Source organism: Eupeodes corollae, chromosome 1 (genome assembly GCF_945859685.1).
Source record: "Eupeodes corollae chromosome 1, idEupCoro1.1, whole genome shotgun sequence".
NCBI lineage: Eukaryota > Metazoa > Arthropoda > Insecta > Diptera > Syrphidae > Eupeodes > Eupeodes corollae.
In genome coordinates this window covers 35,093,232-35,121,174 of record NC_079147.1, presented here as the reverse complement: position 1 = coordinate 35,121,174, position 27,943 = coordinate 35,093,232, and the positions used below count along the sequence as shown (strand labels likewise).

General features: G+C 35.6%; 3 protein-coding genes across 3 annotated transcripts; 2 read left to right on the top strand and 1 right to left on the bottom strand.

The window, feature by feature from the left end:
* Nucleotides 1–2,212: 2,212 nt before the first annotated feature.
* Nucleotides 2,213–3,438, top strand: LOC129940432 (zinc finger protein 330 homolog). The gene has a single exon (XM_056048775.1). The coding sequence runs from the start codon at nt 2,330–2,332 to the stop codon at nt 3,269–3,271; it is 942 nt and encodes a 313-aa protein (XP_055904750.1). The 5' UTR covers nt 2,213–2,329; the 3' UTR covers nt 3,272–3,438.
* On the bottom strand, nt 3,284–4,143 carry LOC129940433 (DNA-directed RNA polymerase I subunit RPA12). The gene is made up of 3 exons (XM_056048776.1): nt 3,922–4,143; nt 3,489–3,705; nt 3,284–3,414 (listed from the first exon to the last, which is right to left on the bottom strand). Exons 1-3 carry the CDS (start codon nt 4,037–4,039, stop codon nt 3,390–3,392), a joined length of 360 nt encoding a protein of 119 aa, XP_055904751.1. The 5' UTR covers nt 4,040–4,143; the 3' UTR covers nt 3,284–3,389.
* A 2,950-nt stretch (nt 4,144–7,093) lies between these two features.
* Nucleotides 7,094–23,944, top strand: LOC129941412 (vacuolar protein sorting-associated protein 16 homolog). The gene is made up of 12 exons (XM_056050034.1): nt 7,094–7,252; nt 7,328–7,517; nt 17,353–17,629; nt 17,703–18,397; nt 18,464–18,591; nt 18,654–18,802; nt 22,375–22,496; nt 22,566–22,727; nt 22,800–23,071; nt 23,136–23,267; nt 23,325–23,525; nt 23,592–23,944. The coding sequence occupies exons 1-12, from the start codon at nt 7,197–7,199 to the stop codon at nt 23,737–23,739; spliced, it is 2,532 nt and encodes an 843-aa protein (XP_055906009.1). The 5' UTR covers nt 7,094–7,196; the 3' UTR covers nt 23,740–23,944.
* The last annotated feature ends 3,999 nt before the right edge of the window (nt 23,945–27,943 follow it).

The window sequence follows — 27,943 nt, the reverse complement described above, 5'->3', positions numbered from 1 at the left end:
GAACATGAGTTCCATCGATGCATCCTATTACTCCAGGAAATCTGGTTTTCTGGTAAAAATGAATTTTTGATAAATTCATCTCATCATTTGTCATACGAGCCTTAATCCATTGTGAACAGATAAGTTCTTCTACTACTTCTAGCACTTCTTTTAACACTACCGAAACTGTTGGCTGAGCAAGGCCTAAATTAAAATCATTACCACTGCACTTTTGGTAACTTCCTTCTGCCATGAAACGTAGGGCAGTGCAGAGTTTGAGAATTGGTGGGATTGCGGAGGAACGCTGTGGTTATTTCAAATGATCTTTGATTTCATTTAGCACATAAACAAATGCGTCTTTGTTGAGTCTAAAATAACTTATAAATCTGAAACAAATCAAAGACATTAAAATCAACACTCATCAAAGAATTCGTTTATAAATAATACTTTTTGTTTGGAAGTTCCAATGGATTGGAGTGATCTCGAATATTTTTTCTCATCAGCGCAACATTCAGGGGATTTTCTTCTTCCGAATTTCCAAGAAACAAATCAATAGAACTCTCCATTTCCTATTATTTTGTCTTTTTTATAAAATTTTGCACTGAATTCAAAATTTTGAAATTTCTACGTATTTTACTTTACACAGCTGATTTTGACACGAAACAAGCACATAAAAGTAGGCAACTTTTTTTTCAACTAAGGAGTTGTGATCCATAATAGGCCCTATAAGCGCGTTAAGGACTCATTTTGAGCAAGTGGTCCTCATAAAATCAGCTCATTTGCCACCATTTGCCAAAACAATGCCACTTCCTCTTTTGTTTTCTTGTGGAAGCCACATGCAATAACGCGTTGAGCCTCCATCAAATTCAAAAGCATTTGCAGCTGACCCTAGTTTGTTTTTTTTTACTTTAAAATATTTGAAATGTTATTAATTATTATTGCAAACAAACAAAAACTTACATTTATTTTCGTAACTCTCCAGCTCAAGTGTATTTTCCCTTTTTTACATTAAGAATAGCTACTTTTTTCCCGGAGTGTTTTTTCCCATTTTCGATCTTGTTTAGAATAAGGGAAATTGAAAAGGGAACAAAGACCCCGGGAATTTTTTATTTAGAATGAGAGAGAATGGAAATATTTCCCCGGGAATTGTCATTTAGAATTGGGATGAAGATGTGTCATGGGAACAAAGTGAAGAGTCGAAAGGTTTTTTCCACCAAAATTCATTTCAATTCAAGCGTTCGGATATAAGAATTCCAGGCAATGCATGGCCTTAGAATGCATGCATTGCACAAGTTCTTCAAATTGCCTGGTTTGATAAGTTTTTCTGAAAAATAAACTCCATTTAGTCGCGAAACTACAATAATGGGGCCTATCGTGTATCTCCCTGGAAAGTATTATTCTCTGACTTTTTCCTGATCCTGAACCTCCCTGTAAATAAATTTCCCTTGAACAAAGATTCTATGCAATTAAAGCTCAATTTCCCTTGAAATTTTTCCCGATAGCAAGTAATTCTGAGAAATAAAATTGTAATGCAAATGTACCTTTCTTACGTTTTTTTGCTTGGTGTCAATGTCAAATATTTATAAGGCGCCAGTTATAGCTATCATTGGGTTTTATAATAGAAAACAAACATTGGAATTTTTTTGACAGGTCGTTTATAGCTATAATTTAAAATATCTGTCATTGAAAAATGTTTACTAATTGAAATCCACTGAAAAATGTTTATTCTGTCATTGGAATTGTGTGAAATTGGAACACAAATGAGTGTAACCATTCGTTTCACTTTTGAACACAAAAGTATCAGCTGTTCAAGAAAATGAATTTCCGTATGGAAAACAGAAAAATAAATGTGCAACTGAACTTTTTTTCCTCAAATACAATTTTTTGCGTAGTTTCCGATCGATCGGTATATAACTTTTATTTCTAAACAAAGGGAAACAGCGTCAAATGTCGAGTCAAAAATTTGTCCGGATCGATTTCAATGATAGCTATAATTGGCGCTTAAGACGATAATAATAGAAATAATGATAAGCTCAAACCACAACTACTTTTTTAACAACTAAAAATATGTATTTGGCATTGATACTTCATTTATGTTTGAATATCTTTTCCTCATGTTGATGGGGGCTTAGGTATCTCGTGCGCGGCCATCGAAAATATCACTGGACTCGTCCATTTTGAATCCAGGCATGTTAAACAAGCTGTCACGTTGGCATTCTAAATTTCTTCTCTTTCTGCAAATGTCATTTAAGCTGAAATAATTTTCAGCTGGTTTGGTATTTAGTTAGTTATAGTTTTTCACCTAGTTAATTAATCCCTTTTCCATTGATATAAAAATTAATTAATTGAAATGCCTAAGAAAAAAACCGGCCAACGAAAAAAAGCTGAAAAGCAAAAACTTCGGCTAAAGGAAATCCGTAGTAAAGAAATACAACTCGCAGAAGCACCCTGCAATGCACCCATGGAATGCGAAAAATGCACGAAAAAGCAAAAATCCCGAGCATTTTGCTATTTCTGCCAAAGTTTGCAGCGGCTTCCAATTTGTGCTCAATGCGGTAAGGTGAAGTGCATGTTAAAGACCGGAGATTGTGTAGTTAAACATCCTGGAGTCTACACAACCGGTCTGGGTATGGTCGGCGCTATTTGTGATTTCTGCGAAGCCTGGGTGTGCCATGGCAGAAAGTGTCTTCAATCGCATGCTTGCACCTGCCCTTTGCAGAGTGCAACTTGTATTGAATGTGAGCGCGGTGTTTGGGAGCATGGTGGACGCATTTTCAAGTGCTCCTTTTGTGAGGGATTCCTCTGCGAGGACGATCAATTTGAACATCAAGCTTCATGCCAGGTTCTTGAATCGGAGAATTACAAGTGTCAATCGTGCAATCGTTTGGGACAATATTCTTGCTTGCGTTGCAAGACATGCTACTGCGAGGATCATGTCCGACGCAAGGGATTCAAATACGAGAAGAATAAGGCTATTCCATGCCCGAAATGTAACTACGATACTTCGGTTACCAAGGACTTGAGTATGTCCACGAGAAGTCATAAGTTCGGAAGACAGGCTCAGTTCGGCGATGATGACGATGGGTATGAACCTTACTATGCATCCTCTTCATATCAACCCAGTGGTTACACTGCTGCTGGTTATGGTAATGATGATGACGACGACGATGATGATGATTACGATGATGACGATGACGACGACGATGAAGATGAAGACGATGAAAGCACCCAAGAATCTGAAGAGGAAGAAGAAGCCAAGGGAAAGGATGCTAAAAAATCCGAAGCCAAATAAAAAAAAATTGGGTCTTTCTCCATTTGTAGATTTTCAAAAATATGTTAATTTTTATTTTAATAGGAAATGTTTTTGAAAACAGCAAACAAGTGAATAAATAATCGTCGCCCAGAGTTGTTCAAGAATTTTCCGATTCTTTGAATCTGGAAAAAACAAAAATTGTATAAGTCATAATTTCTTTTAGGTTCTAAGTCAATTTTTGTAGGAAGATACATACTTGCATTTGAGGCACGTGAAGAAAACCGTCTGTCCTTCATCTGCTGAACGTAACTGTAATGTCGCGTATGACATCTTGTTGAAACCACATTTTGGGCATCTTCGCTCGACAACTGGACCATCGGGCTCTTCTTTTTCTTGTTTTATTTTTGTTCCCTTTTTCTCCGGATCATAAGAATTGAAGTGTATTGTGTATTCTACTTCCATTTCTCCAAATACTAAAATTTAACCAATATTATAGGGGGTGTATTCACATGAAAACGAACATACAAATTCTCGGTCATGAGCATAAACTAAATAAAAATTATGTGGATTTCTTATCAACCGCAGGAGGAAATGATAATTTTTTAAGCTCTATAATCTAAACCTCGAATCGAGGTACACCAATCATTGTGGGCGAAAAGAAACCCACATAAGCATTGTTTTCTACCCACCGTCCGCTTCGAAATTATTTTTGCAGTTGTAACAGCCAACACTGCCTGTAAGCTTAAGCTCTGGAAGTATAGTACCGCATACAGGACAAAAGCCGGGTGTAGTTGCAAATGATTCCATGGCAAAAGAAATTCGCAAATTTGTAAATATTAGATTTTAAAGAGAAAAGGCAAAAGTAAAAACAATACAACACGTGAAGTTTAAGACAAATATTGAAGAAATGTCAATTTTTGGAAAATGTAAACACTAAACAAAGAACTGCGGCGTCATCTGTCTTTCAAATTTAAAACTAAATTAATATGAATGCATTCAGATGAATCTGCTATGTTTTTGACAAAGAAAACATTTAAATAGCCTTAAGATACCGACTTAACTTTAGTTTTATTTCTTATTTGAGTTTCCCTTTGTTAAAATGATTTATAGTCACGCAACAAACAACTATAAAAGAAGTTATAATTAAAGAGTGTTGATATTGGACTCTTTAGGATGGGAAACCAAAAAATTAGATGTTGTATCTTAAAAATCTAGAAACTACAAATGTTAAATATTCTAAGGGCATTGTTTTCACGTTTTACTTCAACGATATTTGAATAGCGAAGATAAGAAGTTTATGTGTTTTTGACAAGTATATCAACTACATAAATGTAGGGTTTTCCAATGAGTGATTTTATTTTAATATTAAAAGCGAGTAAAGAGAAGTTAATGTTAACTATTAAAAATAATAGAGCTGAATCGCTACGGTTCCATACCCATGTCCTTTTCTGAAAATTTTCAATGACCAATTGTAGTACCCGTGGCATGATGGTAAGTGCGTTAAACTGTCATCCCAGAGTTCTTTGATTCGATTCCTGCTTATGCCAACTAAAATTCTCCTAGATTAATTCTTGTCATGAAAATTTCTTTATCAAATATGCCGTTCGGAATCAGCTTAAAACTGTAGGTCCTCCCCATTCCTGACAACATTATTCACACTGCGGCTACAACTTAACTTTACCAATGAAACGCATCAAACCGTAAATCACAATAAATCGGTTGCCATTTGTGACACTTCTTAGAGAGAAAACACGGTAAGGTAACTTTTCTTGCGTTACTTGTGTGGCACGTAGCTCCATACAATATTTTTACAATTTCAATGCTTTATTTTGAAATACTAGCTGACCCGGCAGACTTCGTACTGCCTCAACCGATAAATAAAAGACCTAAACTTTTGTATAAACTAATTTCAAAACAAAAAAAAACGTATTGAATAAAAAAGCATTTTTTTAATGAAGCATAAAGTTTTATTATTATTTTCGACACATCATGTTGCTCAGTTAAAAAACAGAATTTCCCTGAAATACCGGCTATTTATAATGTTTAAATTTGTATTAACAGACATACACTGTTATGATGCAGTTTGTTAATCAATTTAAAGCTTTCTCATAAACTAATTTTTTTATTTTTGCGAACACGTGACGTATAATTGTCCATGAGCGACACAGGGAAACACCAAGTTGATTCTGCAAACTTCTAAAGACGTTCTTGCGATTTATTCATTATTAAAGCAAAAGCCAGACGTACAGGAAATTTTAAGCGTTTAAAATCGAATGATAAATTCTTTGGAATCATCGGTATTTGCGGGATCAAGACATCCTCTCCTTTGTATTTTTCCTTTATGATTGTTGCCTCAATGACGTTATTCATCAGCTTTTTCACAGCCAGTCTTGTTCCATTGCATAGTCGAGGTTGATTAATGTTACGCAGCATGATGACAACTGATCCTACTTTTAACTGCAAATTGTGAGGTGGTATGCAGGCAGTTCCAGTGAATTTAAAAACTCCGTGTGATAGTTGACTACGTCATCCTGGTTCGTAACAGTGTCGACTGATTTGAAGGAAACCTTAAAGAAAATTCTGAAGCGCGTTGAGATCCTCGTCATCTTTATTTATCGCTGCCAATATTGCTCGTTCACCCAGCCAATTATGGTTATAGAACTTTTGCGTTTTATTTGAGAAAAAAGGCTGAATAAGATCCTCTTTTGAATCTGTGATGTGACAGAAATACACATGTGGGTAATGTGATGAATCCGGTCGAGGTGTCCATTGCAACTTTATTATTTCTAATATCTAACAACTGCTTCGCAAACACATTAGCAGTTTCATCATGTTGCAAAAATACTCGCATGTATGATGTTAATTGGAGTGTCTTTACGTTCTGCCACAAATTCGATGATTTAAGGTATGCATTTAATTCATCAGCAACAGTTGATCGGGGAATAACTGGTAGAATCTGACAAAAATCACCTGACAATAGAATCATGGCCCCACCAAAAATATTTTGTTTGTCACGAAGATCTTTCAATGTTCTGTCCAGCGCCTATTGTGACCTCTTATGGGCCATAATGCATTCATCCCAAACAATGAATTTGCATACCTGTAGAATCTTGGCCATTGCGCTATTTGCTAATTGGCGATGTTGCTAATTGGTGTTACGTAGATTTGCCTATCTTTAATGGTAATTTCAAGGCAGAATGCGTAGTCCGCCTTCTTTCAGAGTAGCAGCTATTTCAGATGAAGCCAACGCTAGAGCAACATCTTTTCGCGATCTGATCCTCGCCAAAGGCAATGAAATTAAAAACGTTTTTCCGGTTCCTCCGGGAGCATCAAGGAAACATTAGAGCCTCCAAACCGCACGCGAAGACTATTTTCATATATACATATAATCGAATTTGACCTTTATGCAGTGGTAATAAATTGTAAATTGACTCTTTGACGTTAGGAACACACCTAAATTGCTTAGACAACAGTGATTGGTTATAATTTAATATGAACCTTATTGAATAGCAATAAAGTTCAAATTGACTCTAGAAAACGTTTGTATGAGAAATAGAAAATAGCTGTTTTTAGGGTTTTCCCGGAAATTATTCGATTTTTTCTCACCTTTTAAACCTTCCCTAGACCTCCACGTACATTTCAAGACTAAGATAAAATAAATCCGTTCAGCCATTCTCCAGTTCTAGTACCACTAACTAACAGCAATATATTGTGTATTTTGACTGATAATTCAAGTGTTAAAAACATTGTTCAAAAATTTCACTTCTAAATAAACGCGCCTAAGTAGAATGAATTTTTCGATTTTCCCTGAACACACTCATAATTCATAAACGTCAATGTCAGATTCATTTCAAGAGCTCCCTGCTCTTATCAGCTGGGACTGAAAGCGAAAAGTGATACTTTTCTTTTATAAATAAATAATATTTTATTTAAGAAAACAAAAAGTTATTTGAAGTTATTAAAAATGCCTGTAATGTATAACACAGGAGACTGGTTCAGTCTTGAATCTCACACTTATAGGTAAATTAATTTAATTTTATTGCTATTGTTACATTTTTAGTAAATATGTGGTAAACAAATTTTCATACAAATTAGAAAATTCGATTTGTATTGTTTGAATTGGCCCAATGATGTTAATTTGGATTATATGCGGGTATATGCAGCACCATTTGGTGGACCGATAGCTGTTATTCGAGATTTTGCCCAAATAGCACCGGTCAAAGGAAATGCAAAAGTCGAAATCAAAACATTCGATTCTTCGGGATTGTTATTGGGAATAATTATGGTAAGTAACACTTTGTTATACTATTGAAGTTAAAAGGCGTTGTCATACTATTGTCTTCCCTTATACTCTATTATGATTAAGTTTATCTATTATGAATTATATTTATGTTTTTTCTTAATATCGATACCAAAAGGAAGTTTGCTATGGAGAGATAATTTCAATCATGGGCGTAGTTTAATATATTGAAACAATATTTATGTAATTACATTCTTCGTTTTGTCTCCAACATCCTTCCTTATTTTTTGTAATGATCTTCTGTCTGAAACTTCTAACCCACTTTATTGTTTCGCTTATGGTAGCTACCTCAACTCATATTGGTTTTTAGATTGTAGACTACCAACGGCAGCGTATCATAAGCCTATTTAATTCTGATCTTGACAGCATTATCCAATGGGCAGTCGAAAGCCGTGTAGTATTTAATGCTTCACAAACTCAATGATATCTAAAAACAATATAAACCCTCATCCCATTGGCACTATCCATGAGTAGTACTTGCATCGAAAAGACTGAAGAGCTTTCAGTTCTAGGTATGTGCATCACAAACCATTTCTTGTCTAGTGAAAAATTCTCGCAAAAAATTAGGACTGTTTATAAAAGTAGTAGAGGTATTCTTTTTTTCGCCGCACTACAAGAATGTGCATTGCTTTACTAGGCTCAATATTTGCCACTCATTACAATGTACATACATTCAAAACTAATGAGTATCAGTATCTCCTTTTTTCAGTGCGCGCACAACATTCCCGACACTTAGATCCATTTTCTCTCCACCTAAGGTGGAAACCTAGTCTTATTTCACCTAGGTCATAGAAACACTAATTAATTTTTTTACTGACTCGTTGAAAAGTGCAATTAATGCATTTGTGCCGAAATTGCCTATTTAATGTTATTCGAAACCTCCATGGTTCAATAAAAGGTTATGTAATCTTAGCAATAAAAAGAACAAAGCTTATAAGCTATATCGAAATTCATTACATAATTCTTTTCTTAAATTCAGCTGTACCCAATTGGATAGAGAATTCAATGTTCTAAATAAGTTTCTTTATAACAATTCAATTATATATATTCAATAGTGAGAGAATTAAAGCATCATAGTAAAATTTTCTGGTCTTTCATAAAGAATAAAAAAAGATGTAATGGGTTACCAAAAACAATGCAGTATATGGGTGACACATACTCCGATATTGCATCTATTTGTAATGTTTTTTCAGCTTATTTTCAATCAAATTATACTTTTCCAAAGGGATATCCTTTACAAACAATTAATTCCAAAACTCCATTAAGCATTGGATTTTTCAATATAAGTGCAAATGAAATTGAAAATGCATTACGTAGCTTAAGCTGCGATAAAAGTGCTGGTCCAGATGAAATTCCTCCATTTATTTTAAAAAAATGTGCATCTGCTCTTTCTGAACCTTTAACAATAATTTTTAATAATTCTCTCTCTAAAGAAGAATTTCTCTTTGAGTGAAAGAAATCCTTCATTAGTCCAATACACAAATCAGGTTCTAAACAGGAAATATAAAACTATCGCCCGAACTGCAAACTCTCAGCGATACCTAAACTTTTTGAAAAGATTGTATACGATAAATTTTCGTTTTGGTTCAATGAAATAATATCGCCTTACCAACATGGGTTTGTGGGGGGAAGATCCACCTCCGCCAATTTTGCTCTATTTTCAAATTACGTCCTCAATAAACTAGAAGAAGGTTTTCAGGTTGATGTCATCTACACAGATTTTGAAAAAGCGTTCGATAGAGTGAATCATTTGATACTTATATCTAAACTAAAAAGCGCAGGTTTTCCCTATTCACTCTGCTATGCTATCATGGCTTTCTTCCTAATTAACGAAAATTTATCAAATTGTTTCCATAGATAACATTCAATCTTCTCCTTTTTTGGTAACCTCTGGAGTACCGCAAGGTAGTCATCTTGGACCGTTATTGTTCTTGATTTTTATTAATGACATGCCTAACGTTTTTAAAAACTGACACTACCTTCGTTTTGCGGACGATCTTAAATTCTTTAAAAGCATTAAATCCTCTCGCGACTGCCATCTACTCCAAGACAATCTTGTTTAACTTATTGGTGCACCATTAATGACTTGTTTTTGAATGTCTCCAAATGTCAGTGTTTCACTTTTTCGCGTATTCCCAATCCAATCAATTTCGACTACAAAATAACCAATATTATTCTTGAAAAAAAGATTTGGGAATAATATTTGATTCTAAATTAAACTTTATAAAACATATCGAATACATCATTGCAAAATCTAACACCATGCTTGGTTTCATAAAAGGTAATTCATCTGATTTTACTGATCCCTATACTCTAAAATGCCTGTATAATGCTTATGTCAGATCTTTTTTAGAGTATGGGTGTGTTATATGGAACCCTCATTACAACATTCATTCTACTAGAATTGAAAATGTTCAGAAAAAGTTCACTAGGTTCGTTATTTGGCAACTTGGTTGGAATATTGAAATGCCCTCTTATTCAACTAGATGTAAGCTAATTGATATTCAGTCATTTGAAAACCGTAGAAAAATGTACTCTGTATTGTTTGTAAGTAATATTTTCTCTTCTCGTATTAATTGTTCTTCGATTCTTTCTTTAATTGATTTGTATGCTCCAAGTAGCCCTCTGAGGACTAGATTTTTATTTTCTGAAAGCGATCATAGGACAAATTATGCCAAAAATGAGCCAGTTACTCACTGTGTCCGTGAAGTTAATCGTATTTCTTGTATTTTTGATTTTGACTTTCATAGTAATCGTTCTACCCTTAAATGTAATCTACAACTTCATTTTATAATTAATTTTTGAAATAAGCAAAATCCTATGTACATACCCATATATATTTATTTTTATTTTTGTAAGTTATTTTCAAGTAGTCTGTAAGATATTTTTGTCCGATTGATGAATAAATAAATAAATACTAAATACTAATTATACACTTCAAAAATATCTTAAAGCACTAATGTCTCTAGAAAACGGGAGTAAGGCTTTCGTAGAAATAGGTCCCCAGCTGATCTGATGGTACAATTCTCCGAACAATGTAACCAAACGTTTCCAAGAAGGTTTATTGAACTTGACGTTTCATCCTGCTCTCTTATGGAAAGTGCGTGCTTTCCTCCTTCGTTGGATTATACATTTTCTTTCAAATCGCCCAATACAAATTGTGTTGGTCGGAGTCAAGGCTAAAATCAACAATATAAGCTCTAGAGTGCCTTAGGCCTCTGACCATCTTCCTCATTTTAATAAATAATCTCTGAAACCTCCAATGCAATTTATTTTAAGCTTTACATATTCGTTTTAGGATTCATACCTCCTCCTTTTGAAATTACAACTAAAAAATATGATAAGATCTTGAAATTCTGACCTTAGCACGATCGTAAAGTTCTGAACCGGAAAAAAAATCCGCAATATGTTTGACTTTTCAGGGCACTAAACAATATTAGTCTCTGTTTATAATCTGACTAATCTACAAATCATCTAAATACATCAAAAATTTGAAAACAACCCCTGGACTGGTTCTCCCAAAACCTTCTTAAGCCTCTTGTAAAATATTCAAAAAATAGCTTTTTAAATGATTGATGAAAATAACATCATTAACTCAATTACGCAACTCGAACATAGTCTTAAAACTTCTTGACTCACCGTTTCTTTCGCTTAAACCTAATACTCGCCCTTCTAGGAATGCCTATTTCGGCCCTACTATGAAAACAGAGATTTGCTCTTTAACAGTATTAAATGCCTTGCTACTTTCGGCCTTTCCCTGTCATTGCACGTTCAGGAATTCAAAATCAATGTACAACAACACCTTGTTTCTAACCCTTCCCTTTATGGTATGGTGGCCTCCGTTAGGTTCAGAAACAAATCGTGATAAGGTAAGCAAAGTCCAACGAACAGCCTAGTGTATAAGTGGATCAGTCGCCTTAATCCCCTCTGCGTCATATGATGCTCTATTTTATGCTATAGCGCTTGACGTTCATAGTAATCAACCGGACGCAAATACAACTATTAGACTTTTTAGATATTTAACCCCTTGTCTGCAATTAAGCAATAACTTCAGTTTCCATACCTTCCGAGCCTATCTATTTCATTTCTATACGAATATGTCTAAAACCTATGGATGCATATATTCCGTTAGACTAAAGCTATTTTTCCCAATCAAAGAATTGCTTATTGGATCAAAAGAAACTGGATATCGATAAGAGTCAGTCAAGGTACAATAAAATCATTGCACTTTTTCTCTAAAAATTCACAAACAGACCAAAATTGTCGATCGTTTCTTTGGGTTGACAAAAAGTGCAATATTCACCTTTGTCGGAAACGGGCTATAGAAACATTCCAGGAAACTTTAAATTAAAAAAAATGTAACTTACCCTTGTTGGCAAACAAATCTAAAATTGGTAAATGTTGAACTATATATAAACATGACACCAAAGAAAAAGCGAACCACTGATGTACTAACACCACCATTTGCCTGACAGAGCATCTAATTTGTATAAGCCCCGTTATAGGTTATATAAGAAACTTGATTGATGAATAACAGTAGAAGGCAATTTCTTACCCCCTATGTTCATATTCCACCTTATTACAAAGACGAAGGAAGCCACAATCATGGGAAACTTCAACTGTAATCAATAAAAAGCTCTTCAAAATCTAATATATACAAATCTCATGTCACAGTGTTAGTTGCCATACTCCTCCGAAACGGCTTAACCAATTTCAATGAAATTTTGCATATACGTTCGGTAGATCTGATATCTAATTTGTATACTTCTAAGTGCTATGGTCTAATTGCATCAACATCGTACACGGTGCAACGATCTTACGATAGTATCAGGGACGCTTTGTACAGTGAAGCATTGATTGCTATTGAGGTTCTTCGCATTTTCATTGCCAACTTACCACTCAGTAATTTTGGTATTGAATCTTGAACTGCAATACAATACTGCAGAAATGGCAGCGATTGTCGCTCGCAATATCCCACTAATTAATGAAGAACAAAGAAGCATTTATGACCACACCATGCTCGCGGTTTCGGCAGGACAAAGCGGATTCTTTTTTTTTTTGGGTACACCAGGTGGAACTGGCGATCAAATAATGATATCGCAATGACTGTTGATCTTCTGGGATTGCGGCAACTATATTGGATGAAAGCAGAACACCTAATTCAGTATAACCATGGCCACAGTACTGAAACAGTGTAAAATTACCATCTGGGATGAATGAACTATTGCACACAATCATTCGCTTGAGGCGTTAAACAGGACACGGAAATATAATGAAACAACGACAGACTGTTTGGCGGCACTCTGTAACTCCATTTAGGTGATTCCAGACAAACACTTTCAGTTATTCCGTTCAACGTACGCTTATGAGATCAACGCGTGCTTAAAATCATCGTCACTGTGGCGTTATGTTGAAAAAGTACAACTGAAAGTAAATATGCGTGTGCAAATGCTTTAAGATCCATCCGCTGAAACATTCTCAAAACAACTGTTAGATATGTATAGGTGACGGAAAAGTTACAACAAATTCATATTTTTCCTGATGTACTCAGACAATGTACAAATCATGAGTGGCTGGCGGAAATAGCAATTTAAGCAGTAACAAATGTGGATGTCAACGAATCAAATCTCAAGAAGCAACATTTGTTACCAGAAGACTTGGTGTCATAAAAATCTTTTGATACAGTTTGTGATGCTACCTTACTTACTTACTTAAGGTGGCGCTACAGTCCAGGGCGGATCTGGGCCTCAACCAACAATCGTCTCCAGCCAGCTCGGTCCCTAGCTAACTGTCTCCAGTTTCGCACGCCAAGTTGGTTGAGGTCCTCTCCCACCTGCGTGCGCCACCTGAGTCGCGGTCTTCCTCTACTGCGCCGTCCCTCGGAATTGGATTCGAAGACCTTCCGGGCTGGAGCGTTGATGTCCATCCGCTCTACATGACCTAGCCATCTAAGCCGTTGGACTTTAATTCTACTAACCAGGTCAGTGGTGCTGTTGTTCGTCGTTATATCTTCTCCTCCATTCTCCATCTATGCGTACGGGACCAAAAATCACCCGAAGGATTTTTCTCTCGAAGCATCCTAAGACGCTCTCATCTTTCTTTGACAGGGTCCAGGCCTCAGCGCCATAAATGAGAACCGGGATGATGAGTGTCTTATAGATGGTGATTTTAGATGCTCGAGAGAGGACTTTACTTCTCAATTGTCTTCTAAGTTAAAAGAAGCAGCGATTTGCAAAAGTTATTCTTCGTTCTTCAGCGCTGGTGTCGTTGTCTGTCCATGGTGGCGTTTTGTCCAAGACGTCGTCGTTCAGTGTCCTTTTTTGATGACAGCATATACTCGTACTTGGTCTTGCCCTCATTGACCACTAAACCCATCTTCTTCGCTTCCGTAGCAATGCTCAAAAATGCTCCACTGACATCACGCATTGATCTTCCAATCATGTCAATATCATCTGCGTATGCGAGTAATTAGATGGACCTTTGGAAGATTGTGCCTCTAATGTTGACGGTTGAGTTTTGCACAATTCTTTCCAGAACGATGTTGAAGAAGTCGCATGCCAGTGCCTTGTTTAAAACCTTTTTTGACATCAAATACATCGGTGAGATCTTTTCTGACCTTGATAGAGCAGCGTGCATTCTCCACCGTCATTCTGCACAAACGGATAAGTTTGACCGGGATGCTAAAACTAGACATTGCTCGGTAGAGCTCTTCCCTATAGATGCTGTCAAACGTGACTTTAAAATCGATAAAGAGATGGTGGGTATCGATTTGAAGCTCCTGGGTTTTTTCCAAGATCTGGCGTAGTGTGAATATTTGGTCGATAATGGACTTTCCTGGTCTGAAGCCACACTGATAAGGACCTATCAGGTTGTTGACGAAAGGCTTCAGACGTTCACATAATACGGCGGAGAGGATCTTATATGCAATGTTAAGGAGACTGATGCCTCTGTAGTTGGCGCAGTTTAGAGGGTCTCCTTTCTTATGTATCGGGCACACTATGCTGAGATTCCACTCATCAGGCATGCTTTCTTCCGACAATATTTTGCAGATGAGTTGGTGCATGCTCCCTACTAAGTCATTGCCTGCTGCTTTGAATAGTTCGGCAGCGATGCCGTCGGCTCCAGCAGCTTTGTTTGACTTAAGTTTAGATATAGCTATCTTCACTTCGTCGAGCTCGGGTAGGCGGAATTGTTGATCTGCGTCGCCGAGGTTGAGTGGTTCTATCTCCCTTACAGCGGAATTCGGTTCGTCATCGCCGTTATATAATTTGGAGAAGTTATCTTTCCATATTCTCAGCATCGACTGCGGTTCTACTACGATATTCCCCTGATTGTCTTTACAGGCTTCGGTTCGTGGCTAGTACCCTTGGGAGGTTTCTATCTCCTCCATCGCGCTCTCTCATGCTCTCTTTTTTTCCATCTAAGAAGCCGGTGTTCCTCTCTCCTCTTCTGCTCTAAGAGCTCGCGAGCAGCTCTAGTCCTTTTGTGCAGCGCCGTTTTGTACGCCTCTTGTTTCGCTGTGTGCGCTTGCCGGCAATCGTTGTCAACCGAGGGGTTTCGTTGTGGTGGCTGTGTGAAACCTAGCACTTCAGAGGCGGCATCTCTAATGGCTGCAAGACAATTTTGCCACTGGTTTTCAATGCTTAATGCAGGCAGCATAGGACTCCTTAAGAGGTTATTAGAGACTCGATCAAAAAAGGACATGGCAGTCTCTTGCGATTGTAGCCGTCTAACGTCGAATCTTCTCACAGTACTTCCTTGTTTTGGCTTGGATCGGGATATCCGTAGCCGTACCTTGGCTATAGAGAGGTAGTGGTCCGAGTCAATGTTGGCCTCTCGGAATGTTCGGATATCCTGGATACTGGAGAAGTGTCGTGCGTCGATCGCAATGTGGTCAATCTGGTTGACGGTTGATTGATCAGGAGATTTCCATGTCCCCTTGTGGATATTGAGATGCGTGAACTGCGTACTAGCTACCAGAACGTCTCGCCCCGCAGCGAAATCGACCAGCCTGAATCCTTTGTCGGAGGTGGTGTCGTGCAGGCTGTATCTCCCGATTATGCCACCAAAGATGTCTTCTCTTCCCAGCTTAGCATTAAAATCTCCTAAGACGATTTTAATGTCATAGCCAGGGCACTGCTCATATGTCTTGTCCAAGAGCTCGAAGAACATATCTTTGGTGTCTTCATCTTTCTCCTCTGTTGGGGCATGCGCGCATATTAGGCTTATGTTGGCGAATTTAGCCTTGATGCGGATTTTCGTGATGCGCTCGCTCACACTATTGAAACTCAAGACTTTTTGCCTGAGCCTAGTTCCAACAACAAATCCACTCCCAAATAGACGCTGTCTTTGTTCTCGGTAGCAGTCGCCGTAGTAGATATCGCAGTCTTTTAGTTTGCGTTTGCCCGGTCCATCCCATCGCACTTCTTGGATGGCTGTTATATCTGCCTGTCAGCAGTTTAGGGCTTCGGCTAATTGTTCGGCTGCACATGGTCTGTTAAGGGACCTAACATTCCACGTACATATCCGAAGTTCGTTGTCCTTATTTCGTTTGCGTGGGTTGTCAACAGTGAATCCGTCCGTATCCGAGGCTTGTTGGTGCTTCGAAAATTAAGGTATTTTTACGTGGCCAGGAAGTCACCCCGACCGGCACAACCCCCAACCTGGAGGGCCAGATCCTTAGTATAACTCCAAGGAAGGGGAGCCGGATAAACCGCTCCTTACAGGCCTGGGCTCCGAATATGTCGAAGAAGCCCTATAAGGTGTTTACTAAGTAGTTCAATATTACTGGAACTGTAGACGCCACCGTTGATTCTACCTCGAGAATTCGCCCGCTGCCGCCTGGATAAGGAGAGGTGCCTTAGTGGAAACACCTCTCCCCCCCCTCTCTCGTTTGCTGCCCCCAACAACTTTCCACTGGGGTTGGAACCCAATCTCCAGTTGAGGTACTAGGCACCCGATGTTCACCGCGGGGAGGTGAGAGTAGGAGTTGATAGACAGAGGTGGGTTTTGAGAAAAAACCTGTGGACGCTTGTGTCCTCTTGAATGCACATGTCTTACATTTGATCATTTGTGATGCTACCGAAGCTGTAAATTATCCAACTGAGTTTTTGAACTCATTGGCTCATCGGCTCGATATTAGTTACTAAAAATTTGGTGAAAAATGTTTTTGGAAGCCATAATTCTAAATGGAAAATTCCGAGGTGAAAAAATATTATTACCGCGAATCCCTATTATACCCACAGATGAGCCAATTCAATTCAAACGCTTTCAATTTCCCATTAGGCATTTGCAATGACGTATCAATAAGTCTCAAGGACGAACAATGTCTGTTGCATTAAGGGATTGATATTGTTTTTTTTTTTGTAGTATTGTCATAATTAGCGATATGTTTATATTTTTAAAGAATTAATTTTAATAAATTTAAATAAAAAATTGTTTGGTGATTTGTTCGTTTAATATTTTGTCACCGTTTACAGTGCTCTATATATCTTCTACTTATATACCACATCCTTACACACTTACAATAAGTTATTTATTTCTAGCAAAATATTCTCTTGAAATTATTTATATGACAAAACAACGTGTGTCGGGTCACCTAGTTATCTATTAATCTCCTTAGATTCAAAGTCGTATCACAACCAACAACTATTGGATTTTTGAGCCAATAATTACAAACGAAATTGCAACTTTTAATTTTGAATTTAAATTTGTTCCTTTTTAAGTTTAGTAAGTTAATTATTTTGTGTTTGCATTTGACATTTATGAATATACTGTTAGTTCTTCTTAGTAAATAATTTTCTGTTAATATTTATCACAGTGGAATCATGGCAGGTTTATAACAATGGGCTGGTCCGATACGGAAGATTTAATATGTGTCCAAGATGATGGTTTGGTGATAACTTACACTATGTTTGGTGAGGAAAAGCATACTTTCAGCATGAGTCCCGAAGCAAGCCGAACAAAAGTTATAGATGCCAGGATTTTCTCCTCCAGTTCGGGAACAGGAATTGCTGTTTTAACAACAAGTGGAAGAGTATTCTTGAAAAGCAGTAACATTGCAGAGTTTAAAACTCGCCAATTGCCTGATATTCCAAGTAAAACTCTTAAATTAAATATTTTCGAATGATAGCGTTACTTACATCTCTTATAATTTAAATATTCTTTTAGAATCTTCTTCTGAGAACTTTTCATGCTGGCAAATTGTATCTGAAGATCGTAATAGTTACTGTTTAATTGGTCGAGAAAGGGAAGTAATCAAACTTGCTCATGGTCAAAGTGTCGGTACCATTCATGGAAAACTCTTCAACAAGCCATTTGAAAAGATCGTACTAATGTCAGTGTCCTATAATCATCAGTTCCTAGCTCTATACACAAATAACGGTCTCCTGTGGTTGGGAACAGTTGATATGAAGGAGAAATTCTGTGAATTTGATACCGATCGTCTAGATCAGCCGAAACAAATCGAATGGATAATGGATTCTGATAACACTCATCTCTCCGATGCCGTTGTAATCACTTATCCCTCGCTTTTACTGGTTGTCGACAAAAAGGGCGATCATAATGTCTTCACATATGATCCAGCGATATTTCTAGTTCCAGAGTTAGATGGTGTTCGAATAATCACTAATAGTACACATGAAATGATTCAGAAAGTTCCGAAATGTGTGCAAAACATTTTTGCAATAAATAGCCAAGAACCTTCGAGTTTTCTTTTTGAAGCTCAAAAGAAATTCCAAGAACGCAGTCATCAGTCTGATGAGTACTTGAGTTTATTTAGGGGCAAGATGGAAATAGCTGTCGATGAGTGTATTGAAGCTGCTGGCTACGAATTTTGCCCTGAGACACAAAAGTCTTTAATAAAGGTAAAGTTTGTTTCAATATTTGTATATATTTGTTGTCTTATCTAGAATTCTCCTGCAAATTAACAGACGGCATACTTTGGCAAAGGTTTTATAGCTCTGCACAATCCTGATAAATACATGAGGATTTGTCGAATTCTTCGAGTGTTGAATGCTCTTAGACACCCCAAAATTGCAATACCTCTCACCTATAAACAGTAAATTACATTTTTGAATATTGTTTTTAAGTATCTTAAAAATAATTAATCGTTTTTAATAGGTTTTGTCATCTTAAACCTGATGTTATTTTATCGCGGTTAGTGTTTAGAAAAAACTATGCTGTAGCAATTCAAGTGGCGAAGCATTTGAAATTACCTGAATCATGGATTTTGGAGCATTGGGCGATACACAAAGTATACAACGACAGAGGTAGGATTTATTTTCATCAAAACAAAAATAAACCATAAATCAAATTATAAATTTGTTATGCTTCCGCGAAATTATCTATCGATAAGTTTAGGACTTTGCATGTTTGTACTATCCTGTCAATTTGTACTGAATGTTAATATTGTCAATATAAAAAATGTTAACAGCCTGCAAATGTTAGGGCTGCTATTTAATAGCAAATATAACTGGAAACCGGATTGTAAGTTACTTATCAAGCAAACAACTAGACGTTTATATTAACACTCTTTTTAATATAACACCATCTTTAAGTGACATTTATTATAATTTATGTTTACACGGAAAGTCTCAAAAAACGATGTTCAATCTTTTTAAACCACCGTAAAATCAAGCTATAAGAAGAAGTATTGGATCATTTCGTACAACCTGGATTGAAAATATTTAACAAAAACCGGGCTTCAAACCGTAGAGCAAATGCAATAATAAGTTCTTATGAAGCTGATTCAGAAACTCTCCTTCTCCAACCAACAAATCAACAATTACCAAAGACATTACTTTAACAGTAAAAAACAATAAAATACATTGAATTAATTCATCAACCTCAAAAGTAATTTCTACTTCAAAGCAAATGAATAACCCTTTTAAATGTATAAAACATAGCAGACAAACTTCTTCACCTCGGAAGATTACAGCAAGTTCCGTACTATTTAAATACGAATAAAGCAACACAAACAACATCATTTTCCGCAAATGCTACCTGGAAATAATAAAAGGCCTAAAAACTAAAAGTTGGAATACTATTTTTACGGACGGACCTAAGACCATACTCAGCATCGGTTTACGAAGTCACCCTAAATCACAGATCACTTGCAAGAGAAGATAAGAGGCATGCTACCTTACTTCTCTTCTACTTTTACTCCTGAAGCTCTAGCCATACAAGAAGCCACCAAAACATCCATCAAGCTAAACAAAAAAATACATTATATGCTCTGATAGCTTTTCAATTCTTATTGCCGTCATAAACCCCAATCATGGATCTTATTATTTAATTACAGCCATAATCATAACTCATTTATTTTGTCATTTCATGTATTTTTTGTATAATTATACTCTGTAAGATACAATATCTTATAAGCTAGAGCAAATCTCAGTATCATAATACTATTCTTACAAAAATTGTGCTTTGAATTCAAAAGGTGGAAATATTATTTTTATTATTATTATTATTATTACTATATATTTATCAAACAAGTAATAAATTACATGTTAATATACAAATTATTGAGCTTCTAGCTGCAAAGGCCTACCGCTCTATAAATAATTTTACACACATACATTTATATAATGGTTTCAATTTCTAAAAGAATATCATTGATCTTAATTATATTTGACAAACTTGGGTATCTCAGCGTTTGGATGATGTTGCTTCCATTTAGGATTTTCTCTATGATTGGTTTAGTTCTGTTGCAGGTTTGGAGCAGGTGTTGTAGGTCAGATGTAGCATTGCAGGTAGGACAGATAGGAGGAGGTTCTTTTTTGAGGAGGTGGAGGTGGGTGGCAGAGGTATGGCCAAGTCGGAGTCGGATGAAGTTTTTTATTTTTGATTTTTTGCAGTTTGTAGGGTATACAGGTTTTGATTTTGTTGGATTCACTCCTACATAGTGATGGTTGTATATTCTCCATTCATATTATATAAACATTAAACAGATTAACAAAACAAAATCAATTATGTAGGTATAAGTTATAAAAAAAAAGAAAGTATGTAATTCGAAATTATCTAAAAATTTAAATTTACAATTCATCATCACAACGATCACCATCATCATCATCACAACGATCACCATCATCATCATCAACATCATCTTCATCATCAAATAAGCACAGAGCTAGGAAAAGAATTTTCTTAGCATTTTTCCAAAAAAGGTCTTACTGCTTATAATTTTAACAGAGCGAGGGAGGGAGTTCCACAAACGAATAGAATGCACATAAAACTGGCGCTCAAATACAAGGAATGACTAACGTACTTGGATAACGTCGCATGATCTTACAGAACACGTAAAGTGTATTTTATTATATAAGTATTCTGGTTGATGTGATTGTATGATATTGTGAAGCATAATTAAAGTTCTTACTTTAAAGAGATTATCTAGTGAAATGCCATAGATTCACTTAGAAAAACTTGAGATGCGGTCATATCTCCTAAGACCATAAACATAACGCGTGATACTGTTGAATGCAACTTTGAGTTTTCGCTTGTGTTCGAAGTCACAATTACTAAACACGTCGCAACAGACAAGCATAAGAGGTGATAATAACGCTTTGGCCAATATTAAGCGTGTTTTCAAAGGCGTTATGTGATGAGACGCCCAGAGCAGTCGAAAACCTTACCCACCGTTAGATTAATATGAGTGTTCCAACTTAGTGTTTTATTAAATGTAAGCCAAAGATTTTTTTGCAAAATCGACGAACTCGATAGCGCACTTGTTTAAATGTATTTATGGAAAATATGAATTATCCGTTATAGTTCTAGAGATGACTAAGCATTTAGATTTTTTTCGGATTTAAACAAAGATCGTTTTTGCGGGACCACATAACAATGGTATTCAAATCCTTGTTGACTTCATGCCTAGTTGAAAACTGTTGTATTATTGAACCGGGTCTGCATACATGTCCACAGAAGAGATCAGTGGACTTGACGGAAGATCATTGATATACATCGAGAACAGTAAAGGGCCCAAAATAGAACCCTGAGGGACACGACTCTGCAGAAGAGGAAAGTAGACATAACTGCAAAAACTGCCTGAGATCTACCGGTTAAGTAGGAGAGAAGAAGCTTAACAGATGCAAAAGAGAAATGAAATTGACCTTTAAGTTTTTTACAAAGTATAAAATGGTTGACGGTATCAAATGGCTTTAAAAAAGTCAAGAAGCGGTATTATTGTCACTTTATCATTATCTAATTCATTTCTGATATTTTCAACGACGTCTATTAAAGCTGTAGTACAGCTGTGCTTAGGGCGGAAGCCTAATTGATTGATACACATCAATTTATTACTTGTTTGAAAAATTCTTATTTGGTTATTTATCAGTTTCTACAAAACCTTCGAAAGAAAAGGTTACCTTCAAAAAAAAGGTATAAAAGGTAATAATCTTCTCCATCACGAGTTTTGGGAATTGGTATTATCTTCGCCTGCTTCCAAATAGAAGGGAAAGTGTAGGTTATGTATTTGACTATATACGGAAGAATGGCTTTAAAAAAAACCGGATGGATACCATCAGTTCAAATAGAGTTAGATTTAACAGAAATGAACCATCATTTATCATATCTGTCAACTCATATGTTCGGGTTTCAACATTTGAGGAGTTGAAGGTAACAAATTTAAAATATCTACCCAACAACTTCCAAAGCAACCAACACACATTGTTCGGTTCCGATTAGGGCAACATTCGATTTCTTTAAAAATGTCTACACCGCTATTCATACTTATATTTCATTATTATTATGTTTTTTATTTGGTTTTTCATTATTAAACAAAATTCCTATCTGTTATTATTTACATTGTAATTTTAATTATATTAAATCTGTTTATAATTAGATGATAATGAAGTTGCTCGAAAAATCACGGAAAAGTTTAAAAATCCATCGATCCAAGGCATTTCTTACTGCAACATTGCTGAAAAAGCTCACGACATTGGAAAAGATGATCTCGCTATAAAGGTAAGGCCTCAGTTCATAGACATGTAAATATATTTAAAGCATTCTATTACCATTTTTTAATAATTGTAGCTTCTCGAATTGGAGCCCCGCTCTTCGCTACAAGTTCCTTTGCTATTGAAACTGGGCAAATACGACAAAGCACTTTTCAGTGCAACCCAATCTGGTGATACGGATCTCGTCCAAATGGTTTTACTTAAAATCAAAGAGAACATGACAGTTACCAATTTTCATGTAAGTACTACCCAAAAGTTCAATTGATTAAAAGTCTTTAAAAATAAAAATCAATTTACATACATTAATTAGATGATTATTCGAGATTTTCCAATGGCATTTAATTTATATCGAAAAGCAATGGCCGAATGCAGTCGAACTGCATTGACTGATAGTTTTCATACAGAAGATGACCATCAATCGATTGCAGAGTACACACTGCGCTATGCCATCAAAGATAAAAATGTTGACTCGAATTTATTGATTATTGCCAATCGTTATAGTCAGGGAAAAAGAATTGTTGAAGCAGACTTATGCACAGAAACGGGAAAAATTCTAAAGCTACAAAAAGCATTGAATCAAAAGTAATTAGAGATTAATACAATTGTTCGCTCAGAAATTAGTATACTTCTTTGTGTGCTTAAATAGGTTGCGAAACACACATTCTGGTGTAGAATTGTGCGGCGAAACTATCCATGATACGGTTTTGAAACTTCTTCGGTTGGGCGAACTTAAAGAGGCAGAAAGAATTAAAAACGATTATAAAATTCCTGAAAGGAGGTACCTACTTTATTACTGTGGCTTAAAAACAAATTGCTTATTATTATAATTATTTAGATACTGGTGGATGCGTATTCAGACATTATCTGAAAAGGGGAATTTTGTGGAACTCGAAAAATTCTCAAAATCAAAAAAGAGTCCCATAGGCTATGAACCATTTGTTGAGGTTTGTCTAAATATGGGAAATGTTCATGAAGCAAGAAAGTATATTGCCAGGTGCAGAGAAGACAAAAAAGCGAAATGGTATATTCGCGCTGGGTAAGTAAAGACGAATTGGTTTCTATCAGAAAAATGTTAAAAGATATTTCTTTTTTTACTATGTAGCTTACATGAAGATGCAGCAGGAACAGCATTTGAACAGCGAGATATAAATACGTTACAAACAATTATGTTGGCGGCTGCCAATAGCGGAAATAGAAGTCTCTCTGAGAAAGTCGATACATTTATAAAACAGTTAATGTCTAAAAAATAAAATAACGGACAAAAATAGGAAATTGTTATTGAAAAGTAACAATTGGTTTTATATATTAATAATTTATTGTATTATCCGCGATATTCCTGTTTTTATACATATTCTTGTAATTCTCTATGTAAAAGATTTTTAAGTAGGTTTCGTTAAAATATTCCAAATAAAGTTTAATATAAAATTTATTTAAATTTAAGAATTAATAGAGAAATCTTTTATTTATAATAAATGTCTGCAAAATATTTTATATAAATACGTTTTAGGATAAAAGTCTAAATAAGTTCTTCGATGGTAATGTAAGATAGATAAGTTTTGAATATTCAAGTTTTAATAGTCTTATTGATGAAACGATTAAAAGTCAAAAATAGTATAGATTCCGTAAACAGCAGCGACTATTCATCTTGTTCATATCCTTAATAAACGTCATCTCAAAAGTGTTTTGTGCTGTACTTGCTAACAGGCTTGAAACATGGGTTGAAACCAATAATATCCTGACCAATTCCAAGCTGGTTTCAGAAAAAATGTTTAAGTGCTCTTCTATTTACACTTTTAATTAATGATGTAGAAGCTCATCTACCTGGAAGACTCCACATTGCGGACTTGAAAGTAAATGTTCTTTTATATGCTGATGACCTGGTATTACTTCACAAGTTTGTTAAAGCTATCCTGGAGGAACATATTTTCAAACCCTATAGCGTATTATTATAGTATAATCTGCGAAATACAAAATATTTGATGCTGTTCGCTTTGCTATGCTCCCTAAGTATGAGGAACCGACGAATACGAGGAGATAGAAAAATTTAACAAATATTTTTCGAAGAATCTTGAATTTACCCCTAAAAATACCTAGCTATGCCTTGTGTCTGAAAAACAGGACTTTCAAAAATATTTACTATCACGCTTAAATTACAAGCAGACTACATTTTAAAGTTTTTATCTCATCATGATGACCGACTGACAAAACGAATGCATTTTGTTTGACTTCCAACAAACAAAGTGTATATATAAATATTTCTAATTACGGAGTCTTCTCCACGATTTTGCGACGTTACACTTGAACTTTTTATCTTTCAAAATTGTGTGGGTGTTGACCACCATACTAGACATGAGTTTATTTTAAATCCAAAAGATGAATTATCGGAGAGTCACTTCCAACCCTCAGACAGAATAGGTTATGATATCCACATACAATAAAGAAAACTAGAATTTTAATCAGTCTCGTCTCGTCTTCTTATTTTTAAATAAAGATTAAGTACGAACTAACAGGAAGAAATATATTTAAAAGAAATATAGTTCGTGTGGAGAAACAATATCGCTGAATCCATCAAATTTGAACCTTGCTAAAGAGGTTTTCTACAAAATCATACAAAGCAATGCAAATTTGGAACGCGATGGAGGAAGCTCGAAAATCACAAAGCAATCCCTGCCTGTGCCACCTCTGCCTCTTGCGAGGAATTTACAAATCCTTCAAGAGTAACTCTTGTCATGAAAAAGTGCTTTTTCAAACTAGCCGTTCAAATTCGGCCTAAAATTGTAGGTCCCTTCCATTCCTGACAACAGTACTCGCACACAGGAATGGTTGAGAGTTTTAAGTCACTAGGCCCTGGTTCACAACGGACTGTTGCGCCACCCCATTTAATTTTTTTTTTAATTACAGTCAAATATCCTTAATATTTAAAACAAGATGTGAAGTCCTTAGCTAAAACGGATCACCATTCAACGGCAGTTTTATTCAGTTTTGCACGCTATGTGATTTGAAAGCAAAAGAAGATTGATTCCAATTCATGAGTATACATATATCCTGTTTTTTCTGCCAACGGAAATGCAATCTTTAGAGAAAAACCTCTTGCGCTGCAAGAAACAGTAGAAGTGTTAAACAAATTTCAATGCACACCACACAAACATGTTTGTGCAGGCACGGAAAATTCAAAATTTTTGGATTTTGTTCAAACCGCTTGCGCAAACACGCATCATCGCTACACACTACTCAAAAAGTTTGCACAAACATTTTTACAAAAACTAAATACATTTGTTTGCTCAAACAGTTGGTGTAGTGTATGGGCTCTATTACTTACTACATCTTGTTCTACTAAAAAACTAGTTCGTGAGTTGACTGTACATTTTGTCCACATATGTTTTATTTGAATTTGGATAGCGTCTGGTTGGTTGTGGCAATTAGTTAACATTTTAATATAAGCATAGGTACTGAACATACCTTTTTTTAATTTTGGTTGTAACTTAAAAACAGTCAGCTTTTATACTGGACGTGCTAGGCTTAGTAGCAGAAACAGAAACCTTCAACACAATGGCTATAACTTTTTATTCTAATTCTAGTCTTATTTAAAATTTAAATATGTTTTAAAAAATAGAATTATCTATGGTTTCAAACTTCCTTTTCATACTACTATTACTTATACACTAATTACAAAATAAGGATTTACTTAAAAAATGTATGCTCAGACCTATTTAAAGTTCTGTCCCTTAAGAAGTATGTCTTGTTTAATTAAAAATTCAGTAATCTAAATGCGGTGAATGTACCTTTTTATTTTGTATAAAATTAATAATATAATTAATTTATATGTACATTAGCCGCTTATCTGAATAGTTCCACTGTATTTTGTATGTTAAAATACAAATAAAATAAACTATGTGGCGCAACAGTCCATAAAGAACTAGAATCTACTGACTAACAACTCTCTACCATTCATGTGTGCTGGTCATGTCAGGGATGGAGGAGCCCTACATTTTTTTGCCGAATCTGAACGGCTAATTTGAAGAAGCACTTTTGATGTACAGAACAGAACAGGGTTTGCAATTACTTGCAAGTTGCAAGGTGCAGTACACGTGACAAAAAACTTATGGTGTCACAGGCAGCTATTAAACCCAAGGCCTCTGGCATTACAGTTATGGGCACGTCACGGGTACTATGGGATAAATATTTGCGGGTCATTTAAAATTACTAGAAAAATATTAATACGCATAACTTTTAAACGCACATAAATGACCAACAGACGTGCAAACATCCAGATCTGCTTCAAATACGTCTGATTCCGAGTGAAAAATAAAACACAACAAATTTTCGTTGATTGTGTTGGACCTATTCTTATTCTGATCTTTTAGCAAAAGAGCCTATTTTCAACACAACCATTAGAATTTTTCATTGGCATTGCATTTTCCCTATGATAAAACGGGGTGTAAAGTATGTTAAACATTTTAAAAGAAAAACAAATCGAGAAAAACCACATCAATGAAAAACGAAGAACTCTTATACAATTTGGCAAAAAATACAGGTCGTGGAAAACAGAGTGGCGAAGAGTTATAACGTGTAAAAAGTTTTAAAAAATGCATTCCCACAATTATTTGACATTTTAGGACCAATACCATTTTCATTCCAGCATTATAATGCCCCTATCCATACACCGAGGTCGATTAAACAATGTATCCAAAATGTATGAATCTAAATGTAGAGGGATTGGGATTTTCACGTCTCCATAATATCATAATCAAATATTAGTTATTTCTTTTCCAAATTGACAATTAATCCTTTTTCAGAAATCATTATATGAAGTTGTGCAGAAAATAAATGAATCATAGAGTAATAAAGTTCAGCTTTCAATTGAATGAAAAACATGATCAACTGTCATTTAGATTAAAGAAGACTTGACTTGGCGCTGGCCAATCAGATGCTAGAAACTTGCAAGTCTCTTATGTTGTCTGAACCTGCCAATTCATTGGACTTCATTGGCAGTCAACTGCATCCTTTGAACGTAAATTTGCCCAAAGCAGCTAGTAAGTTTTTCAAGTGTTATACATTTCAAACTTGGATCTTTACTCCATTAAGCACTAACTTCAGCTAATAGTACATAAACTATACAAAACGTTATTGTCTACAAAACACTCCTCAGGCAAGCTACAAGTCCATCACGCTTGGCATTTTTTATTGTGAAGAAATATTACTTATTTCATTTTCAATTTGACTAGGAACCCTTTAACACAAAGCATGAAATGGAAATGTGCAGAAAATAAACATATCATAGAGTAATAAAGTTCAGCTTTCAGTTGAATGAAGAAACATGATCAATTGTCATTTTGACATACGTTGACTTGACTTGGTAGTACACATTTTTTTCGACTAACTTTCCAGTCAACTTTCTAATAAAGATGCCTTAATTGGAAGGTATTTTTATGGCAGTATGTCGTCTGAACCTAC